Here is a 20,991-nt window from a genome sequence, read left to right on the forward strand (position 1 = left end):
CCACTCCAAATATAACCTAACCAAAGTTTAATAAAGCTGCAACATGACTGCCTGACTCTTGTACTCAATTCCTCGACTGATGAAGGCAAGCATACCATACGCCTTCTTTACCACTCTATCTAAGACTTGGACCCCAAAATCCCTCTGTACATTAATGACTAACTTTATACTTTCACTTTGCATTCGATCTATCAAAGTCCAACAGTTCGCATGGATTAAACTCCGTCTGTCATTTCTCTGCCCTTTTCTATAACCTATCCCATTATCCTTTGACAGTCTTCCTCACTGCCCACAACTGTTTGTATATCACAGCCATCCCTTACCCTGCAGAATATCATTGGCCACAGACCTGCAGCTAGAACAACATCTGTCTTTGACTAATAAGCCAGGTCTGAATCCAAACTATCAAGTCAGCATGGGCCTCATACATCTTAATTTTCTGGATTAGCCTACATTGAGGGACCTTATCATATGCCTTTTTAAAATCTAGGTGGACAATATCCACTGCCCAATCCTTATCACTAACTTTTGATGCCTCCTCAAAAAACTTGATCAATTTAGTAAGAGGTGATCTGCTGCAGGCAAAGCTAAACGGACTGTCCCTAATTATTGCATTCTCTTCCAAATGCAACTAAATCCTATCCCGAGGAATCCTCTCCAATAGCTTCCCCACCGTTGTACTACAGTTCACTAGCCTATAATTTCCCTGGATTATTTCTACTTAAACAAAGCAACAGCATTGTTGTTGCTCCTCTCCAGTCCTCTGGAACTTTGCCTGTGACTAGAGAGGATACAAATATCTTTGTCAGGGCCTTTGCAGTCTCTCCTCTGGTGCCCCTCAATAGCTTGGGATAGATCCCACCAGGCCCTGGGGATTTAACCACCTTAATGCTTTGGAAGAAACCTAAAATGATCACCTCTTGATTTCAAACTGCCTTAGTGTATTGGTATACCACTCACTACTCTCCATGCCCTTCTTGCTGGATCCAATTACCAGGTACTCTTTTAATAGCTTGCCTACATCCTCTGAACCAAGCACAAATTTCCTCCTCTGTCAGTGAGTGATCCGACCTTATCCTGAATTACCCTCTTGTTTTTTTATATATAAAACGCTTTGATCAACTTGCCAATGACATTTCATGGTGCTTTTTTCCAGGCAATTTGTTGATCTTTAGTCCCAGTACCTTACCTTGAACACTTTTATTCTTGTGAGTTAAATTCTTCACCCCATTGTTTTCTAATTCCCTACTATTTTTGGTATATTCTGCACTTTGTTTCCTTTCTCTTTGTGGACCACCTGTTGTACTCGTATACTGTATGATTTGCCTGGATTGCATGCAAACAGTTTTTCACTATCGCCATATATGTGATAATAATAAAGCAATACCAGTATTTTTAGTACCTCCTGCACTCCAGGGAAAAATAGACCCAGTCTCTCCTTATAGTTCAAACCTCCAGGCTCAGTAACATCCTTTATAAATCGTTTTTGCACCCTTTCCAGTTTAAAGGCATCCAGTCTGTAAATGGGTGACTAGAACTGCACACAGTACTCCAAATATGGAAGAATTTGGGCAAAAGGAAATTTGAGGAGTTCATTAAAAACATGATGGCAAGTGCAGTGTGATACTAAGGGAGAGTGCATCTAATGTTAACAGAGCCACAGTAAATAGGTCAAAGTAGGGAAACAAAATATTGAAATTAAAGACTTTAGATGAGGAGAATAAAATGGCAGATGCTATAAATCTGAAACGAATGACAAAATACCAAACAGTATCTCGGATAGCAACTATGTAAATTAACACAGCATGTCCACAAAACCTATGAAGAACTCGAAGGAGAAAACAGGTGTGTTTTAAATTGCAATGGAGAAGCAAAGGAAATGTCTGATAGGATGGAGACCAAGGTTGCCCAGGTACAATCATTGTTTTCAGTGCCACTTGGTTACAGCTGCACCAGTACCTGACCCCAAATCTGGTTACATAAATATCTGATTAGCTTAACTGACAGATCGCTTGTTTTCTTTAGATTAATAGTGTAACAATCCCCCAAAAAAACACAGTGCTTGTAAGTGGAAAAGGAAAAGACCTTTGCCGTTATTTGAAGAACAGTGTTGTTCTTCCAGGGCACAGTCCACAACAATCCACAGCTTACATTATTAGAAGACATTATCTGTTTGCTCACACTATGTTTGCGCCCTTGTGCAAACTAGCTGCAATGTTTCCCAGTATTACAATGATTCTTTAACGATGCCATTAATTATAAGTGCTTGGAGTGACATGGGATTGGGAAATGGAATTATATTAATGCAAAGTTTGAACAGCTAATTAAATAGTAGTCTGTCTCCCGTCTGTCTTGACCATATTTTGAAACTATTTTACTTCCATTTCACTCCAGAGAAAAAATGGTTTAATTGTAACAGTCTATTGTGTCACAAGCCGCTAGCAAAGGAGATGGTACTGTTTAATAACACCTATAAAGATGTGTAACTGATGAAAAGATGGTGTGGGGAAGGTTATGTTGTTTCCAGGGCTGCTCATTGTTGATCTGATTACTCTTTGTCTTCACAGCCGCCATTGTGGACGATTGCTGTGCCACAAGTGTTCAATGAAGGAAATTCCCATCATCAAGTTTGATTTGAACAAGCCTGTGCGAGTGTGCGACATATGCTTCGATGTCCTGACACTGGGTGGAGTCTCTTAGTACTTGTTAGAGTTGCTCTCTTGTTTTGTGTTTTACCAGCACTACACAATGCCTTTTCCAGCAGCTGGAAGGTCGAATTGGACTAGCACCTTTAAAGAGAAGTCTAAACACTTGAAGATTGCATTTTATTACTCCGATTGAAATTATGCTGTTTGATTGTAATAAGGGACTTGATGGCATTAATGAATGAGCAAGTGCATAGCCACATGAATCACTCAGAGTTGAGTGCAGGTGCTTCTGACTGGGGTTGGTATGAGCCTATTCTTACAGGGTTGTATGGTAGAAATATTCAGGACATGGGGGTGTTTCAAATGAACACACTCCAGTTCTGTTCTACTTTGTATTTTTTTAAATCATTGCTCATTAATCATAGGTAATGCTGTTTCCCCTTCCCCAGATCCATTCAAAATATAATCTTCAATATCATTGGGAAGTCACACTTGTGACAATGTAGACTAACTCAACAAGCTCTTTGGGGTATCGACTCTCCACTTCCCACATGGACCCTGTATGGCAACTGCTTCAATTTAGAATGTTCATTCTTAATCTATACATAACAACAATTGACTTGCTGATTGGCTCTCTGGGGGGAAATTGGTAACACTAATTTATTGTACCAGTACAGTGGCTGTGCATTTAAAAAGGGAAATGGCCTATATTTGAACTAAATGCATAGCCTACTCTGTGGTAGAATATGGTTTCTTTTAAACTGGAAAAACATATCTTTTAAAAAATATATCTGCTTAGTATAGTAACAAACTAATCTTTAGGAAGCTAATTCTGTAGTCTATAGTATTCGAACAGAATGTTTTGCCTTTTCATTCATTTCAGTTTTTGTTCAGTACGTCACTTTGCTGGAGTCCGCTTGTAAGGAGCAGTGCAAACTTGGCATGCGGCTTGTTCTAGGATCACCTCACTGGGTAATGGATGTGCTCCAACTAGAATAGGGGAGATTAGTTTGCTGGAAACCCTGCCGTGAGAGTCATTAATCCATCTGGCGCTGGGCGCACACACTAAGCTTTGGTCATAAGTCACAAAGAAGCCACTTTTGTTATGTGTGAATGATACTTGGGCATCCCTGAACAAGAGAATGTTACATTTTGAAAACTATTCCATTTTTGTCAAGATTTGCTGCATGACATGCAGTAAAAATTGTGTAAAATATTTCAGAACAAAATGTATTTTATGCAGTTTGCGCAGTGCTAAATATGCTTTAATGTGTTTTGGCAAAATTTCCCGTTTCATTGCATTATAACTTAATCGATTGGAATATAAACCCTGTTGCTTTGAGCCTGAATAGGTGATATCTTACATTGACATCCCATATATAATTCTGTTATACTCTGTAATATTGCTTGCTCTGCGCTGATTGACGGGATGAAGGGTAAACTAGACCGTTGGAAAGGTTTACATTCATTCCTTTGTTGAAGTCAGCAACTTGTTGAATAACATTCCATGTGTAATACGATGTTGGTGCATTTGTAATGCAGGTTGTGTGCCTTGTGAAGCTGCTTATATAATTAAACTCTATTGGAGGCTTTTGGCTAACAGCAATTGCTTTGAACTAATGTGGTAGTATTAATTTCCCTTTAAAGTTTAATGATGGGGTAGATTCAAGACACTATTTACTCGGCATGATTATGTTTTTCTTTCATGGTCTTGTTCCCTAGGGTAGCTATGTTTTATCACTAATTTGCCCAATTATATTCATGCTAAAGCTTGTCAGAAACAAAGCCAGGCTCGCTGATTCTTGCAGAGCCAAGGTGCAACAGATCCGTTCTAGTATAAGGAGGAGTATTAGATTTTAGTAACCGTTTTTCCAGATACTCAGTGCTTTCAGATGTTGGCTTGTGACACTGAAAACAATAAGTAATGGGTGTAGCAAAAATCAGCGATCCCTCAATCTTACGACATTTCAAGAACGGATTTAATGGTTCAGTTTGATTATGGCTGTTCATTAAGATCAATCAATAGAAGCACTGTCATTGTGATTTCTGTATCAGTTCTTGAAAGGGCAATCGTTCAGCATGTGGATAGGTTGAGCAATAATCAGCCAACATTGGTTATTGTTTTCCCATTAAACTAGATTTCCAGTTAATTCCTGCAACCACAGTCACAGTCTGTTGTCCTGGTAGGAACAAACTACCCATTAGGTCAGCAATTGCTTGTGGAGGTCAAATTGAAGCAAAAGCACCAACATCTTATTCCATCTCCTCCCTACTCCTTCCAGTGCCTTTGTTCTTTTAGTCTGCTGAGTAATGAGTAACCTCAATCCATTGAGGACTGCATCTTGTCAAACATCAATGCTCCACGTTCAGCCAAACATTCTATAATGAGCAGTGCTTTATGAATAAATCCACAGAATATTACAAAAGAACAAATGAATTTATAGAGATCTGTTTGAGTAGCTAGTGCTCAATGGGTTAAAACTTTTATTTTGGACTTTATCTCCACTTCATTTTTCAGTGTTAGAAGAGATCTGTTTTGCACTTGCATTTAAACCTGTTGCACAATTGTCCTATAATAATGTATGTTTACCTATTTTTACTGTGTGTAGGCGAATAAGTCGGTGCAGCAACATTGATTATCCAGGATGTTGCTAACACTGATGCTTGGGGATATAGAAATCAATATAACCATCTTTGATAACAGAAGCCTGACTCTGTAATTCTCGGTCATAGTGATGAAAGGTGGTCATAGACCAGAATCAGGTGTAGATGTGGCTTGAGCCATGGATCAGTATTACTTTGATGTGGTATTCCTGTGAAATGTCAGAACACTAATACATGTCAGTGTGCTTTGGAAGCCACAACGACCTTGATGTATTTTTAAATATACACAGACACACCATACAGTAAATTTAATTTGCATCTGGTTGCCTACATTATGAAAAATATAAAAATTGCATATTTACAGTGCCTATTTGTTTGAACAGCAAACATCAGTACTTAACATCCCACAGTGCTGAATATCGTGTTATAATGGCATTACTTTAGACTGGGCCTGTTGCGTCGTGGTCAGTACAACCTCTCACGGGAATGGAGTACAAGGAACCTTAAGCCTGATTGTTCAGAGATGGAACAGGTGTATATATCCAGGAAGAAGCAATGGATACTTCAATTCTGCCTTTTCATCTCATGGTATTATATACCATACCTGTCCAAGGTGATGGTATATAATACCAAGAGTTGAAAAGGAAGGTGCCTTTATCTCTGTTTCAGAGATAAAACACCTTATGAAGACCGATGCTTGTCTTGAGGGTGGTGGGAGAGAATCAAAAGATTACAACTAGAATAGGGACTAGCTGCAAGTAGCTCACAATTGCAGGCTCCAGCATCTTTGAGTAAATTTATAAAAGGGTCAACTTGCAGGCTTTCAAGAGCAGAGATGCAGTGCTATGTGCACAGCAGCAGTTTCATTCAGCTGCACTCTGTGCAGTAATTTATTAATAAACCAACAGCAGCAGCTAGAAATCCAACAAAAATAAAGCAATGAAAAAGCACGAGCAGCTACGTAATTTGTCATTTGTGCACCATTGTCCCCAGAACGTTAAGTCAAACGATAAAGTACAAGTAGTCACCTGAGTGAACAGTCAATTTTAACCAGTACAAAGTTAATTGCACAATTTGGCTTCATCTTGCCCTTGAAAAAAAAGTAGAGCCATTTCTATTAAGCACATTTTGAAAAAAAATCTATACAATCAGCCCTCTTAGGGTTTTACATTGATAATTTTATTTACACCTCACCCACAATGACGTGAATCTGAGAGTGAATCAGTCAAGCATCAAGAACAAGAGCCATAAAGGAGTATTCTCTTTGACTGATTCCCCCCCCTCCCCCCCAAAAAAAAAGTTTAAACATTGATGCCTCTATGCTGGCCTACAAAAGAATACTATTCATCCCCAACAGCGCAAGAGTGTGAAAGGCTGTGGCATCCTGGATATTCTCGCAGGGCAGGGTTGTCCAGGTCTCCTCTGGAGTGAGTCGAAACAGGTTGATTCAATACTGGTCCGTCTGTACGCACACAGGCACAGCGATGGTTCTTTGATCCAGCCGTATACAATTTGCGTGGGACTCCAACCCAATTCCTTTCTACTCCTCCACTGGAAAGAGAAAGATTACTATTCAGTGTTTTAGGATTCCATGGAGGTGTCACTTGTCCTGTTCATAAGCAAGCACTCACTCTTATCTCTGAGCCAGCTTGTTCATACCTCTCCCCTCCCCCCCTTTTCCACTGGCCTTGCACTGCAAGGGCAACTGTGTGCGTTGCAAAACTGTGTCCTTGTTACTGCAGGATGCTTTGGGGAAAATTTGAATGCATGTTAGCTAGAAGTGGATTGCCTGCAATGATGTGCAAGAGAAGGCCAGATCCATCTCCAAAGTGACTCTGGTCATGGGCACTCCTATCAGAGTGAACAATGCAATAAGGGCCGAGCACAGGGTATGATCCAATAAAGTTGCCCAACTTTACTGAGAGCAGCACAGTGGTGCAGCAGTTGGCACCGCTGCCTCAACTTGTGACCCGAGTTCGTTCCTGATCTTGGCTGCTGCCAGCGTGGAGTTTACACATTTTCTCCCTGTGATCTTGTAGTTTCCCCCTCTGATGCTCCAATTTGTTTCCACGCCCAATGATGTTCATATGGGTCACATGGCTGCTGTGAAGTTAGTGAGGAGGTTAGGTAGAAAAGGGGTGAAAGGGACTTGACCCAAGGGGTGAGTGAGAAAATGGGTTACATGGGGAATGGGATTGATGTGTTCGAAGGTTGGATGAATCAGATAGGCCAAATGGCCTCCTGTTCATAATGTGCAAATTCATGGGGAAGACGAGGCAGTTTTCAATCCTGATCTCCATGCAGTTGAAGGCAGCAGCCACCCAGCTCCACCAATAGGTTCATCATCATTAAAGTCAACACACAAATGGGACAGACTTCCAACAGACCATAGATTAGTGGAAAGAACACATGTCTGACCTGTAAGTCGAGCACCAAACTCTGCCGCCTTTGGTGGAAGTCCATTCCGAATTGCAGGGAGGAAACTGTTTGTTTTCCAATTCAGACTCTGCCTTCAGTTTCCTTCCTTGCTCTGTGACTTGCTCTGCATCGATGAGAGCGTGGGTTGGTTCACCATTATGGTCATAATATGTTCCAGCTAATCTGCCTTGGAGGAGGTTAAAGGAAATTCTTTTTGTTATGTGGCTTGATAAATGCTCAGTAAAAAGGTCCAATAAACTAATGGGAAAACTGGAATCTGAACAACAGATCAGCTGGCAACTGAAAACCGAACTGGTAAAAAAAGAAATGGCTCTCTAATACTAAATTGTCAAGTTCAGTAGAGTAAGTATACTTTAGGAGGAAGTATACTGAATTGTTTCAACCCAACCAGAAACATTTTTAACATACGAGTACAGTGGTGGTTATGTTGCCAGACAGGTAATCAGAGATCAGTTCAAATTCTACTAGTAACTCTGGAATTTAAGAACATTTCATAATCTGGATCCTGAAGGTCAACCATAATGAGTAACAATGACAACACCTACATTTTTGTTTTAAAAACTACCTAGTTCACCACTGGGCGTGTTTCTGAAACTACCTATAGCGTTGACTTTATACCTGCCATACTGTACATCCTTGTTCAAAAGCAAATTAGGAGTGGATAATTAATGCTGGAAGCACCCAAGGTGCTCACACTGGACAATGAATAAACAGAGATGGCAGAATGTGCCCAAGATAATAAATAACACTTAACTTGTCTTTGTGTTCTTACTGATCCCCACAGTACCCAAAATCTATCAATCGTAGCCTTGAATACACTGACAATCATTCTGGTGTGAAACAAATTGTAAAGATTCACACAAACTGTAAAATTAAGAGTTCTCATCTCAGTTCACAAATGTTAAATCCTTAACGCAAGACTGTGTTCACTAATTACTGACCAAGCAGAGAACACATTTCTCTTAGCGTATCTTCAGTCAGATGCAATCATGTTTGAATGAACGGGCAAGGGAACACAGAGATTGGAAAATAGGAATGGCAGTGTCTGTGCTGAACACGCAGCTCTTATCTGACTGCACATTATCCTGATCCATCCATTCACTGCACATCCATGTGTTGATGCACAAGTCCTTGCATCCTTGCTACTGGACATGAGGATACAGATGGCCAGTAACATCATATGCACAGGGACCATGAGGCTAGTTCATTTAGTGGGGCCCAGTCTGGCACCATCCATCGCAATGTTGAGGCTGGAAGGTTGCAATGTGGTCAGAAGAGGGAGTGGTGTACCTTCAGCTTGCGTTGTGTTGTTACAGTGTGGTAGGGCAAGAACAGAGATTGGGAGAGGGATGGGGAGAAAGTGAGATGCAACTGGAAGGTCGAGATCATTGATGCAGACTGAACGCAGGTCCTCTGCAACGTCATGCTCAAATCTGAGGTTAGTTTCTCCAATGTGAAGCAGGCTGCATCAGGAGCAACAATTGCAATACATTAACTCCGAGGTAGTTCTATGGCTGCTTCACCTGGGCCTTGGAGAGAGGGAAGGGGGGAGTCAAGGGGAAGGTGCAGATATGGGTGTTGGGAGAGATACAGAAGTGACCTGCAGCATCCCAGAGGAAACGGTTCCTTCGGAATACTACAAAAGGGAGAAGTGGGATTGGTGCTTCTGGAAATTGATCATTTTTCACCAACTCGCCAAGCAAAATTGGTAACAAATAAGCTTGTTCCGTTAATGTCTGCTCAAAACAAAAATAACTCCAGACAGAGATGATTCAATGGAATTCACCCGTCTCTTAAAAATCAAAAGGCTTCTCTGGCCATTGCTCTCAGTTAGGAGACGACAAGATGGATCACTGGTGGAGTTTGCCCATGATCAAGTTTGGTTCAGACCCTAACTATGCTCAGTGTTCTGGTGGGTAGACTGCAGAACGTCTGATAGATCAGTGTTGGATGTGACGAGGAGGCGATGTCACGCCAAGTGGTGATTTCAGCTCCGAGGTCGAGCTTGCAGACTTCACATCTTCCTAACATAACTATTTCACTCAGATTTTTTTTTGTCAACCTTTCTCTCAATAGACTTACCTTTATAAATGTACTCTCTTTGATAGAAGGCGAGCCAGTCTTGGAGAGAGAGCATTTCAGTGGGGGAGAGTCCTGATACGTCATCCACAAGACCACTGTCAGTGAAATCACCGCTCACAAAAGCTCTACTGGCATCTCGACCTGTTCATTAGCAACAGAACCCCAGTTTAGTTTCACAGGTGGCCTTTTGCACAGATTAGTCAGCAATATTGCGATAATCAAGCCATTTGGCCTATTGAGCAACCAAAATAATGAAAAACTTGTCCCACTACCGCTTTCTTTCTGCCCCCTACTCCTGTTCGGCTGAAGGTACAAGTGGCATGAAAAAGCACACCGCCTGATCAAGGAACAGCTTCTTCCCATCTGTTATCTGGCTTCTGAACGTCCTTCCTTCCATAAACGAGGGTACTTTCCGTTCCATCTCGACCCCATTGACGATTTTCGACTTTATCAATGAAACTGTTGCGCGACAATGCTGAGAATTATATACTCCACTCTATATCTCCCCCTTCGTTCTTTCTATTGTACCTGAGTTTTTTGCGATTGTATTTATGCATGGTGTCCTGATCTGTTTGGATAGCATGCAAAACAAAGTTTTACAGGTGACATTAATAAACCTAAACCTGATTGAAGGCGGGGATGGGCGGAGTGAGACCAAGCCTGATGCAGACACTGGCCTTTTGTTATTTACAAACGAGGGGCTTTAAAACCACACACAGTGGAGTTTGGAAAGGCAGTCAGAAGCTGCAGCATGTCAACACAGCTACTGGCGTTAGCGCCAGCAAGGGGCGTAGACAGGTGTTGCTGGTGTCCGGGGCAGGTCCAGGAAGACGTGGAGCTCCCGGGCACTTCCCTATTGAGCAGCTGTATAGGGAAGTGCAATATTGCTCTTCCTGACTGAGCAGCGCCAGGTGTTTGAGGCGCAGCTACAGGGCCAACAAACCAAGTCAAGGCACTGCGGCTGGTCGCCGGCACAGTGGTGGTTTAGATTCCCCGCTCCCCTGCCCTCGACCCCCGCCACTCTCGCTGCCCTTCCCCCCCGCACCGCACCTGCGAAGAAGCGATAGGCGCCGCTCGGCCCGTAGTGTTTGCTGCCTTTCCTCACGTCGAACACCTGGCCCAGCACGGCCAGGTACAGCCCGGGGCTGCCATTCCCGCCGCTGTAGCGGCTCAGCTCCACCTTGCTGAAGGGGCGGCCGTGCGGGGAAGTCTCCTGCGGCCCCGACCTCAGCAGCTGCCACACGCCGGAGAGCAACGGCAACACCGGCAGCAACAGCAGCAGTAGCGCAGCGCCCAGCACCAGGGAGCGCGGCATCTCCACCGCCCGCCCGCCCGGCCGGCCACCTGCCTCTCAACCCGGGCCCCTCCTCCTCCCAACCCGGGCCCCTCCTCCTCCCAACCCGGGCCCCTCCTCCTCCCAACCCGGGCCCCTCCTCCTCCCAACCCGGGCCCCTCCTCCTCCCAACCCGGGCCCCTCCTCCTCCCAACCCGGGCCCCTCCTCCTCCCAACCCGGGCCCCTCCTCCTCCTCCTCCCAACCCGGGCCCCTCCTCCTCCTCCCAACCCGGGCCCCTCCTCCTCCTCCTCCCAACCCGGGCCCCTCCTCCTCCTCCCAACCCGGGCCCCGCCTCCTCCCAACCCGGGCCCCATCTCCTCCCAACCCGGGCCCCTCCTCCTCCTCCCAACCCGGGCCCCTCCTCCTCCCAACCCGGGCCCCTCCGCCTCCCAACCCGGGCCCCATCTCCTCCCAACCCGGGCCCCTCCTCCCCCCAACCCGGGCCCCCTCCTCCCCCCAACCCGGGCCCCCTCCTCCCCCCAACCCGGGCCCCCTCCTCCCCCCAACCCGGGCCCCCTCCTCCGCCCAACCCGGGCCCCCTCCTCCCCCCAACCCGGGCCCCCGCCTCCCCCCAACCCGGGTCCCCGCCTCCTCCCAACCCGGGTCCCTGCCTCTCCCGCCGGCCGGACCCGGCAGTTACAGCACAGCCTCAGTAACCTGCACGCAAGTCAAAGTGCACAGTGTCATGGATGCAGACTGACAGGAGAGTGACTCCGCTTCTCTCCTGAAGGAACAACACGAGTTCCCTCCGACTGTGCAAGTTCAGTAACTTGACCTTCCATTGAAGTGTTAGTTCTGAAAGACAGCTCTTCTTAAAGTGACCCCTCCGTTAAAGTGACAGTCCGCTCACGCTCCCTAACCCTGTAAAATTACCACCCTGGGTTCATAGAACAACGGCGTGCATATCATCGTGCAGCAGATGCAAGGTGGAGAGGCTTCTGAGGACAGCTAAATATGAGAAAGCTTCTCCACAAACTATCATAGTTCCGGTGCCGAAAAAAGCAAAGATCTCCAACCTGAACGACTACCGCCCGGTTGCCCTAACGCCGATAGTCATGAAGTGCTTTGAGAGGCTGGACCTCTCACACATCAAATCCAGCATCCCTGACTCACTGGACCCACATCAATTTGCATACAGGGCAAATAGATCCACAGAGGACGCCATCTCTCTGGCTCTTCACACTGTCCTGATTCACCTAGAGAGACAGGGCACGTACGTGAGGATGCTATTCATAGACTATAGCTCCGCCTTCAACACGGTCATCCCCACCAAGCTCATCACCAAACTCCACCAGCTAGGCCTCAGCTCGTCATTATGTGACTGGATCCTGGACTTCCTGCTGGAACGACCGCAGGCAGTGAGAATGGGCCCGCACCTGTCCTCCACTATCACCCTGAGTACCGGCACACCACAGGGCTGTGTTCTGAGCCCCATGCTCTACTCCCTCTTCACACACGACTGTGTTCCTGCATTCGACACCAACACCATCGTCAAGTTTGCAGACGACACAACGGTGATCAGGCTTATCACCAACGGGGATGAAACAAACTATAGAGCGGAGGTGCAGAACCTGGCGGACTGGTGCTCGGATAACAACCTGTCCCTAAATACCACCAAGACCAAGGAGCTGATCATCAACTTCCGTAGGTCACATAACGGGGAATATGCCCCGATCTCTATCAACGGGGACAGTGTGGAGAGAGTGTCCAGCTTCAAGTTTCTGGGCACTCACATTTCGGAGGACCTAACATGGTCCAATAACACTGCTGCGCTGGTCAAGAAGGCACAACAAAGACTGTTCTACTTAAGAACACTGAAAAAGTCTGGTCTACCCCAACAGCTGCTGACGACCTTCTACCGCTGCACCATAGAGAGCATCCTAACGCATGGCATCCCTGTGTGGTACCTCAGCTGCACGGAGGCAGAAAGAAAAGCTCTACAGCGGGTAGTCCATAGAGCTCAGAGGGCCATCGGAACACAGCTACCAGACTTGGAGGGCATCTACAACACACGATGCCTCAGAAAAGCCACCAGCATCCACAAAGACTCTTCACACCCCTGCAACAGTCTGTTCGAACTCCTTCCATCGGGCAGACGATACAAGGCCTTCTACGCCCGCACCTCCAGACTCAGGAACAGCTTCATCCCCAGGGCCATAGCTGCTATGAACCGGTCCTGCTGAGCCGGATGGCCACAACGCATAGATCAACTTGCACTTTACCCTGTCTTAAAAAAAAACTGTTACAATTGTTTCGTTTCGTTGGGTTGCTGTTAATTACTTAAATTATTGCATCGTATGGGAGGCGCATTCCCAATCTCGTTGTACCCCTGGGTACAATGACAATAAAGATATATTGTATTGTATTGTATTGTATTGTATTGTACCTCTTTGGAAATGGAGATAGAAATGTCAAAAAAGGTGAAAAATTAGATAAATGGACCTTGTGAAATTGACAGCAGGGTGGGATTTGGCACCAATGATAATGACATTTTTAAGTACTTTGCAAATGTGGAAAGCAGCACCAATACAATCCAGGCACAATGGAAACAACACCACACAACAAGTACAAAAACAAGTTAAGACACAAAAAGCTGGAATAACTCAGCGGGACAGGCAGCATCTCTGGAGAGAAGGAATGGGTGACGTTTCGGGTCGAGTCCCTTCTTCAGACTGGTTAGGGTTAAGGGAAACGAGAGATAAAGAACAATGAATGAAAGATATGCAAAAACGAAACAATGATAAAGGAAACAGGCCATTGTAAGCTGTTTATTGGGTGAAAATGAGAAGCTAGTGCGACTTGGGTGGGGGAGGGATAGAGAGAGAGGGAATGCCGGGGCTACCTGAAGTGAGAGAAATCAATATTCATACCACTGGCTGTAAGCTGCCCAAGCAAAATATGAGATTTTGCTCCTCCAATTTGCATTTAGCCTCACTCTGACAATTAAGGAGACCTAGGACAGAAAGGTCTGTGTGGGAATGGGAAGGAGAATTAAAGTGTTTAGTAACTGGGAGATCAGGTAGGTTCAGGCGGGCTGAGCGAAGGTGTTCAATGAAACGATCACCCAGTCTACGTTTGGTCTCGCCGATGTATAAGAGTCCACATCTTGAACAATGGATACAGTGGATGAGTTTGGAGGAGGTGCAAGTGAACCTCTGCCTAACCTTAAAGGACTGTCAGGGTCCCTGGACAGAGTCGAGGGAGGAGGTCAAGGGACAGGTGTTGCATCTTCTGCGGTTGCAGGGAAAGGTACCTGGGGAGGGGGTGGTTTGGGTGGGAAGGGATGAGTTAACCAGGGAGTTGCGGAGGGAACGGTCTCTGTGGAAGGCGGAAAGGGGTGAAGATGGGAAAATGTGGCTAGTAGTTGGAGGTGGCGGAAAGTTTGGAAGACTATGTGTTGTATTATGCGACGGCCGATGGGGTGGAAGGTAAGGACTAGAGGGTAAGGACTAAGCAAAGATAGACACGAAATGCTGGAGTAACTCAGCGGCACAGGCAGCATCTGAAGAAGGGTCTCGACCTGAAATGTCACTCATTCCTTCTCTCCAGAGATGCTGCCTGTCCCGGCTGAGTTACTCCAGCATTTTATGTCTATCTTCAGTTTAAACCAGCATCTGCAGTTCCTTCCTACACACAACTACAAAAGCAATGCAGGTAGCAGCATCAACCACTTGTTTTCATCTCAGGATGGAGTTTCCACCTCCATCAATTCTCTTCTCTTGGCAATTTCCCGTACAATCATGGTAAATGCAACACTTGTCACTTCACCTCTTCCCTTCCCACCATCCAGAGATCCAGACAGTGTTTACGGTGAGGCAGCGATTCACTTACATTATTTCCAGTTCGGTGGAATGCATTTGGTGTTCACAATGTGGTCTTCACCCTTTCCAGCTGTTGCAAGGGAGCAGGTTCAAGGATCTGACTAGCAGAACAGAAAATAGACACACCCATCCATTAAGTTACAAATCAGATTTATTGGCAAGAGGGAGAACAAAAACAATACTTGGCTGCTCTTATAGCAGCACTCCTCCCTCTCTCTCTCTCTCTGCTTCCATCCTCGGCCCTGATCGCGACCCAGCCCGTCGGTGAATCCTTCTCATCAAAGAACTAACTAATGGCTTATCGGCACCTGCCTTTATACCGTCAGAAATCAGCCGTTGAAATAGCCACTGTTATCGCTGAGTCTGGGTACTCCCTCCCATAACAGCTCTATGGGAGCACTTTCAACAGAAGCATTGCAACAGTTCAAGAAGGCAGCTTACCTTTATATTCTCAAGGGCATTTAGAAATGGATAATACATGCATGAATAATTTAAAAATCTAACTCAAAGAAATCCACAAGAGATTATTTTAAAAGTATTTCATCCACGAGCGTCTTATTAGGATGAGACAACATTTATGCAAAGGTTTTCTTTCATAATTTCTATCGTTCAATGTCTTTCCAAGTTAGTGGCGTGAATGTGTAAGAAGAAACTGTAAATGCTGGTTTAAACCGAAGATAGACACAAAAAAGCTGGAGTAACTCAGCGGGACAGGCAGCATCTCTGGAGAGAAGGAATTGATGATGTTTCGGGTTGAGACCCTTGTTCAGACTGGTTCAGGAGGAATCATAGAGGGGAAGCAGTGAGAGAGGATGTTGTTGAACTCTCGTCGAAGAGAGGTGGAGAACCTTCAAAGTAGACATACCTTGAGGAGATTTTGCAGTGGGACGGACAAAATGTGTAGGAAAGAACTGCAGATGCTGGTTTAAATCGAAGGTAGACACAAAATGCTAGAGTAACTCAGCGGGACAGGCAGCATCTCTGGAGAGAAGGAATGGGTGACGTTTCGGGTCGAGACCCTTCTTCAGATCCATTCCTTCTCTCTAGAGATGCTGCCTGTCCCGCTGAGTTACTCCAGCTTTTTATGTCTATCTTTAGAGGTGTGAATCATCCTTGATGGGATGGTGCTGTGGTCAAGCTGCTGACTCAAGAGCACAGGAATCTGGGATCAACCTCAGTTGCTGCCTGCGTGTAGTTTGTGTGATCTCTCTGTGACAGCATGAGTTACTTTGGTTTCCTCCCATTCTCCTAAAGAGGTCGAGGCAGGTTAGCGGGCTACATTGCCTCTAGGTAAATGGCAAAAAGAATCAATGGCGAATTGATGGTATTATGAGGGAAAATAAATTGCAGGTCTCTCGGGAAATTAAGGGAGCAAGAGGGTTGTGATTGCGGTATTGGGAGATGGGGGGAACCCATAGGGTAAATGGACTATGTTAAAGTAAGTAAGATTGGAAGTGGAAATTATTGTGTGCAATGCCAAACATTTTGGTTTTTAATAAGTTGATATTTTATTGAGCATATTGTTTAAATTAATTTCATGAGCCCTCTCTGTTGATAATTCTGGATTATTAGAACTGTCCATGTGCTCCCTCCCAACCTAATGTGACATTTGCTTAAATTATTTTATTGACACGTTAGAGGCAGGAAACATGTTCCTAATGTTGGGAGAGTCCAGAACAAGAGGCCACAGTTTAAGAATAAGGGGTAGGCCATTTAGAACTGAGATGAGGAAAAACTTTTTCAGTCAGAGAGTTGTGAATCTGTGGAATTCTCTGCCTCAGAAGGCAGTGGAGGCCAATTCTCTGAATGCATTCAAGAGAGAGCTGGATAGAGCTCTTAAGGATAGCAGAGTCTGGGGGTATGGGGAGAAGGCAGGAACGGGGTACTGATTGAGAATGATCAGCCATGATCACATTGAATGGCGGTTGGCTCGAAGGACCGAATGGCCTCCTCCTGCACCTATTGTCTATTGACACAAACATCAGAAATGTGCGAAAGCAATTTTACTTTTGTACTTTCGCAATCACAAATGTCTTAGTTTTTAACAGGAAGAAAAGAGTTATATTCATACAGACAACTTGCAAATTTGCGAGGGTGATCTCCCTCTTCCTTTATAATCCCAGCTGTAAATGAAGCGACGTGGGGGCAGTGGCTGCAGAACAAGTTCCCATCACCATCTGTAGGCTAAACAACAAGGAGGTGTAAGTTTATGGGATGGGAAATATTGCTATTGATTTATAATTGGATAAGCTTCTGACTAAGACTCATTCAAAAGAGATTTGGATAATTGTTTTAGTTTTAGAGATACAGCGTGGAAACATGCCCATTGGCCCATCGGTCCAGCGATCCCTGCATATTAACACCATCCAACACACACTTGGGACAATTTTTACACTTACCAAGCCAATTTACCTACAAACCTATATGCCTTTGGAGTGTGGGAGGAAACCGAAGATCTCGGAGAAAACCCACGCAGGTCACGGGGAGAATGAACAAACTGAACAGACAGCACTTATAGTCGGGATCGAACCTGGGTCTCTGGCGCTGTAAGGCAGTAACTCTACTGCTGCGCCACCGTGCTGCCCAATGCACGAAGGAAAATAATTGACATGGGTTGGGAACACATCTGGAAGTGGGACTAATTGGAGGTGATAAACACAGAGCAATGGGACAAATGGCCTCTCACTGGCAAGATCTGATTGGTAATAGCGATGTCCCTCCAATGCTCAGAGCCCTCACCCAGGTCCATCGTGTCACAAAGTGACGGCAACAGGGCTGACGTGAAGCGAGCTGCTAGCCGGCAGTGTGGCAGGGGAGCAGACAAAATGTGTTGGAAGGAACTACAGATGTCGGTTTACATCAAAGATAGACACAAATTGCTGCAGTAATTCAGCGGACAGGCAACATCTCTGAATAGAAGGAATGGATGATGTTTCGAGCCAAGACCCTTCTTCAGACTAAGTCAGGGGAGAGGGAGACACAGTGATAAGGAAGGGGAAGGTGTCAAAATGGGACATCAAAAGAGATGGGGATCAAGCAAAATGTAGAATAGATCATTGTTATCTAGGAGAAGGTAACAACAAAACAAACAGATTAAATGTAATCAGGGAGACTGTCAGACTGGCCAGAGAACTGGGAAGGGGGAGGCATGGAGAGAGAGGGAAAGCAAGGGTTACTTGAAGTTAGAGAAGTCAATATTCATACCGCTGGGTTGTAAGCTGCCCAAGCGAAATATGAGGTGCTATTCCTCCAATTTGCGATGGGCCTCACTCTGACAATGGAGGTGGCCCAGGACAGAAAGGTCAGTGTGGGAATGGGAGAGGGAGTTAAAGTGTTTAGCAACCGGAAATCAGGTAGGTTTAGGCGGACAGAACGGAGGTGTTCAGCGAAACGATCGCCAAGCCTGTGCTTGGTCTCGCCGATATATAGGAGTCCACAACTGGAACAACGGATACAGTAGATGAGGTTGGAGGGTGCAAGTGGACCTCTGCCTCACCTGAAAAGACTGTTGGGGTCCTTGGAAGGAATCAAAGGGGGAGGTATAGGGACAGGTGTTGCATCTCCTGCGGTTGCAAGGGAAGGTACCTGGGGGGGGGGGGGGGTTGGGTGTAAGGGACAAGTTAACATAGAAACATAGAAAATAGGCGCAGGAGGAGGCCATTCAGCCCTTTGAGCCAGCACCGCCATTCATTGTGATCATAGCCGATCGTCCCCAATCAATAACCAGTGCCTGCCTTCTCCCCATATCCCTTGATTCCACTAGCCCCTAGAGCTCTATCCAACTCTCTCTTAAATCTATCCAGTGATTTGGCTTCCACTGCCCACTGTGGCAGAGAATTCCACAAATTCACAACTCTAGGTGAAAAAGTTTTTTCTCACCTCAGGTTTAAATGGCCTCCCCTTTATTCTAAGACTGTGGCCCCTGGTTCTGGACTCGCCCAACATTGGGAACATTTTTCCTGAATCTAGCTTGTCCAGTCCTTTTATAATTTTATGTTTCTATAAGATCCCCTCTCATCCTTCTAAACTCCAGTGAATACAAGCCTAGTCTTTTCAATCTTTCCTCATATGACAGTCCCGCCATCCCAGGGATCAATCTCGTGACCCTACGCTGCACTGCCTCAATTACAAGGATGTCCTTCCTCAAATTAGGAGACCAAAACTGTACACAATACTCCAGATGTGGTCTTACCAGGACCCTATACAACTGCAGAAGAACCTCTTTACTCCTATACTGAAATCCTCTTATTATGAAGGCCAACATTCCATTAGCTTTCTTCACTGCCTGCTGTGCCTGCACGCCAACTTTCAGTGACTGGTGTACAAGGACACCCAGGTCTCGCTGCACCTCCCCCTTACCTAACCTAACACCATTGAGATAATAATCTGCCTCCTTGTTTTTGCCGCCAAAGTGGATAACCTCACATTTATCTATATTATACTGCATCTGCCACACATCTGCCCCCTCACTCAACCTTTCCAGGTCACCCTGCAACCTCCTAACATCCTCTTCACAGTTTACACTGCCACTCAGCTTTGTGTCATCCGCAAACTTGCTAGTGTTGGTTCTAATTCCCTCTTCCAAATCATTAATATATACGGTAAAGAATTGCGGTCCCAACACCGAGCCTTGAGGTACTCCACTCGCCATTCTGAAAAGGACCCGTTTACTCGTACTCTTTGCTTCCTGTCTGCCAACCAATTTTCGATCCATGCCAACACTCTACCCCCAATACCATGTGCTCTAATTTTAGTCACCAATCTCCCGTGCGGGACTTTAACCGGGGAAGGAACGGTCTCCAGGGAAGTCGGAAAGAGGTGGAGATGGGAAGATGTGGCTAGTGCTGGGATCCCGTTGGAGTTGGTGAAAATGTCAGAGGATTAAGGGCTGTATGCGACGGCTGAAGGGGGACTCTGTCCCTGTTGTGACTGGGGGGAAGGGGGAGCAAGAGAGATAGAGTTTGGGGATAGGGCCAGTGTGCTCCTGGAACAGGTATTGCTCGACAGGCATAGCTAGGGCTCATGTCAGTGACCATGGTTACGCCTTGCATCTGAAGGAAGTGGGAGCAGTCGAAAGTGTTACGAGTAAGGACCAGCTCTGCTAGGAGGAGGAGTGTGTTGGTAGAGGGCAATTGGCTGGTTCTGTTGTCAGACATTCCTGGTGGTGGCCGCTGGGGTGTGAGTTGCTCGAGCGAAATTCTGTTGTGAAGCGAGGCGGAAACCGGCAGTGTGGCAGGGGCTGTCGTGAAGCGAGCCCGAAGCCGGCAGTGTGGCAGTGACTGTCGTGAAGTGAGCCGGAAGCTGGCAGTGTGGCAGGGGCTGTCGTGAAGCGAGCCCGAAGTCGGCAGTGTGGCAGTGACTGTCGTGAAGTGAGCCGGAAGCTGGCAGTGTGGCAGGGGCTGTCGTGAAGCGAGCCCGAAGCCGGCAGTGTGGCAGTGACTGTCGTGAAGCGAGCCGGAAGCTGGCAGCGGACTGCAGCTGCAGGAGGACCGGACGGGACGGGACCGGTGGGTGAGCGACGGTCTCAGGAGGGACGCGGCTGAGTGATTGGTGAAAGGCCGGGAGAGGATCGGCTGGGCCGGCATGGGTAACGTCGACAGCGTCGGGGCCGAGCAGCCCGACTGCGCCGAGGAGGAGGACGAGGAGGAAGAGGACGAGCTGGGCTCGGACACTGAGCGAGGCCCGGCCAAGGCCGGCTTCCCGGCGCCGGGCGGGGGCGCGGAGACTGCGGACGGAGGCCACGTCCCTGGCCCCGGCCCCAGCCCCGGGCTGAGCCTGCGGTGCGGGCCGAGCCCCGACACCCTGTTCCAGCACCAGCGGCTGCGGGAGGCCGCGGCCAAGGTGCGGGACGAGGTGGCGGAGAACGTGGTGCAGCAGCACCACAGCCACTTGATCCGCTGGCTGGAGGAGCGCCTGGCCCGCGGCGACGAGACCGTCCGCCTGGCGCAGTTCTGCGACCTGCTCGCCACCCGCTTCGCCGTCAAGGAGGAATGCGAGGAGGTGAGAGGTGGATGTGAGGAGGTGGATGTGGTGGGACGGGCGGGCGGGGATCCGGCACCGGA

General features: G+C 46.5%; 3 protein-coding genes across 8 annotated transcripts in view; 2 read left to right on the plus strand and 1 right to left on the minus strand.

The window, feature by feature from the left end:
- Window positions 1-6,369, plus strand: part of ankfy1 (ankyrin repeat and FYVE domain containing 1) — a 64,243-nt gene extending 57,874 nt beyond the window's left edge. Inside the window, exon 25 of the mRNA XM_078422697.1 lies at window positions 2,568-6,369. Coding sequence (XP_078278823.1) covers window positions 2,568-2,700 — 133 coding nt within the window. The 3' untranslated portion in view covers window positions 2,701-6,369. The remainder of the gene's footprint in view (window positions 1-2,567) is intronic.
- Window positions 5,525-11,116, minus strand: cyb5d2 (cytochrome b5 domain containing 2). Its single transcript, XM_078422698.1, has 4 exons — window positions 10,824-11,116; window positions 9,774-9,914; window positions 7,671-7,857; window positions 5,525-6,803 (listed from the first exon to the last, which is right to left on the minus strand). The coding sequence occupies exons 1-4, from the start codon at window positions 11,086-11,088 to the stop codon at window positions 6,593-6,595; spliced, it is 804 nt and encodes a 267-aa protein (XP_078278824.1). The 5' UTR covers window positions 11,089-11,116; the 3' UTR covers window positions 5,525-6,592.
- A 9,284-nt stretch (window positions 11,117-20,400) lies between these two features.
- Window positions 20,401-20,991, plus strand: part of zzef1 (zinc finger, ZZ-type with EF hand domain 1) — a 139,891-nt gene continuing 139,300 nt past the window's right edge. For all 6 annotated transcript variants that reach the window (XM_078422362.1, XM_078422365.1, XM_078422366.1 and 3 more), the window contains exon 1: window positions 20,401-20,929. In XM_078422362.1, coding sequence (XP_078278488.1) covers window positions 20,513-20,929 — 417 coding nt within the window. In that variant the 5' untranslated portion in view covers window positions 20,401-20,512. The remainder of the gene's footprint in view (window positions 20,930-20,991) is intronic.

This window comes from Rhinoraja longicauda, chromosome 26 (assembly GCF_053455715.1).
Source record: "Rhinoraja longicauda isolate Sanriku21f chromosome 26, sRhiLon1.1, whole genome shotgun sequence".
Taxonomy (NCBI): Eukaryota; Metazoa; Chordata; class Chondrichthyes; order Rajiformes; family Arhynchobatidae; genus Rhinoraja; species Rhinoraja longicauda.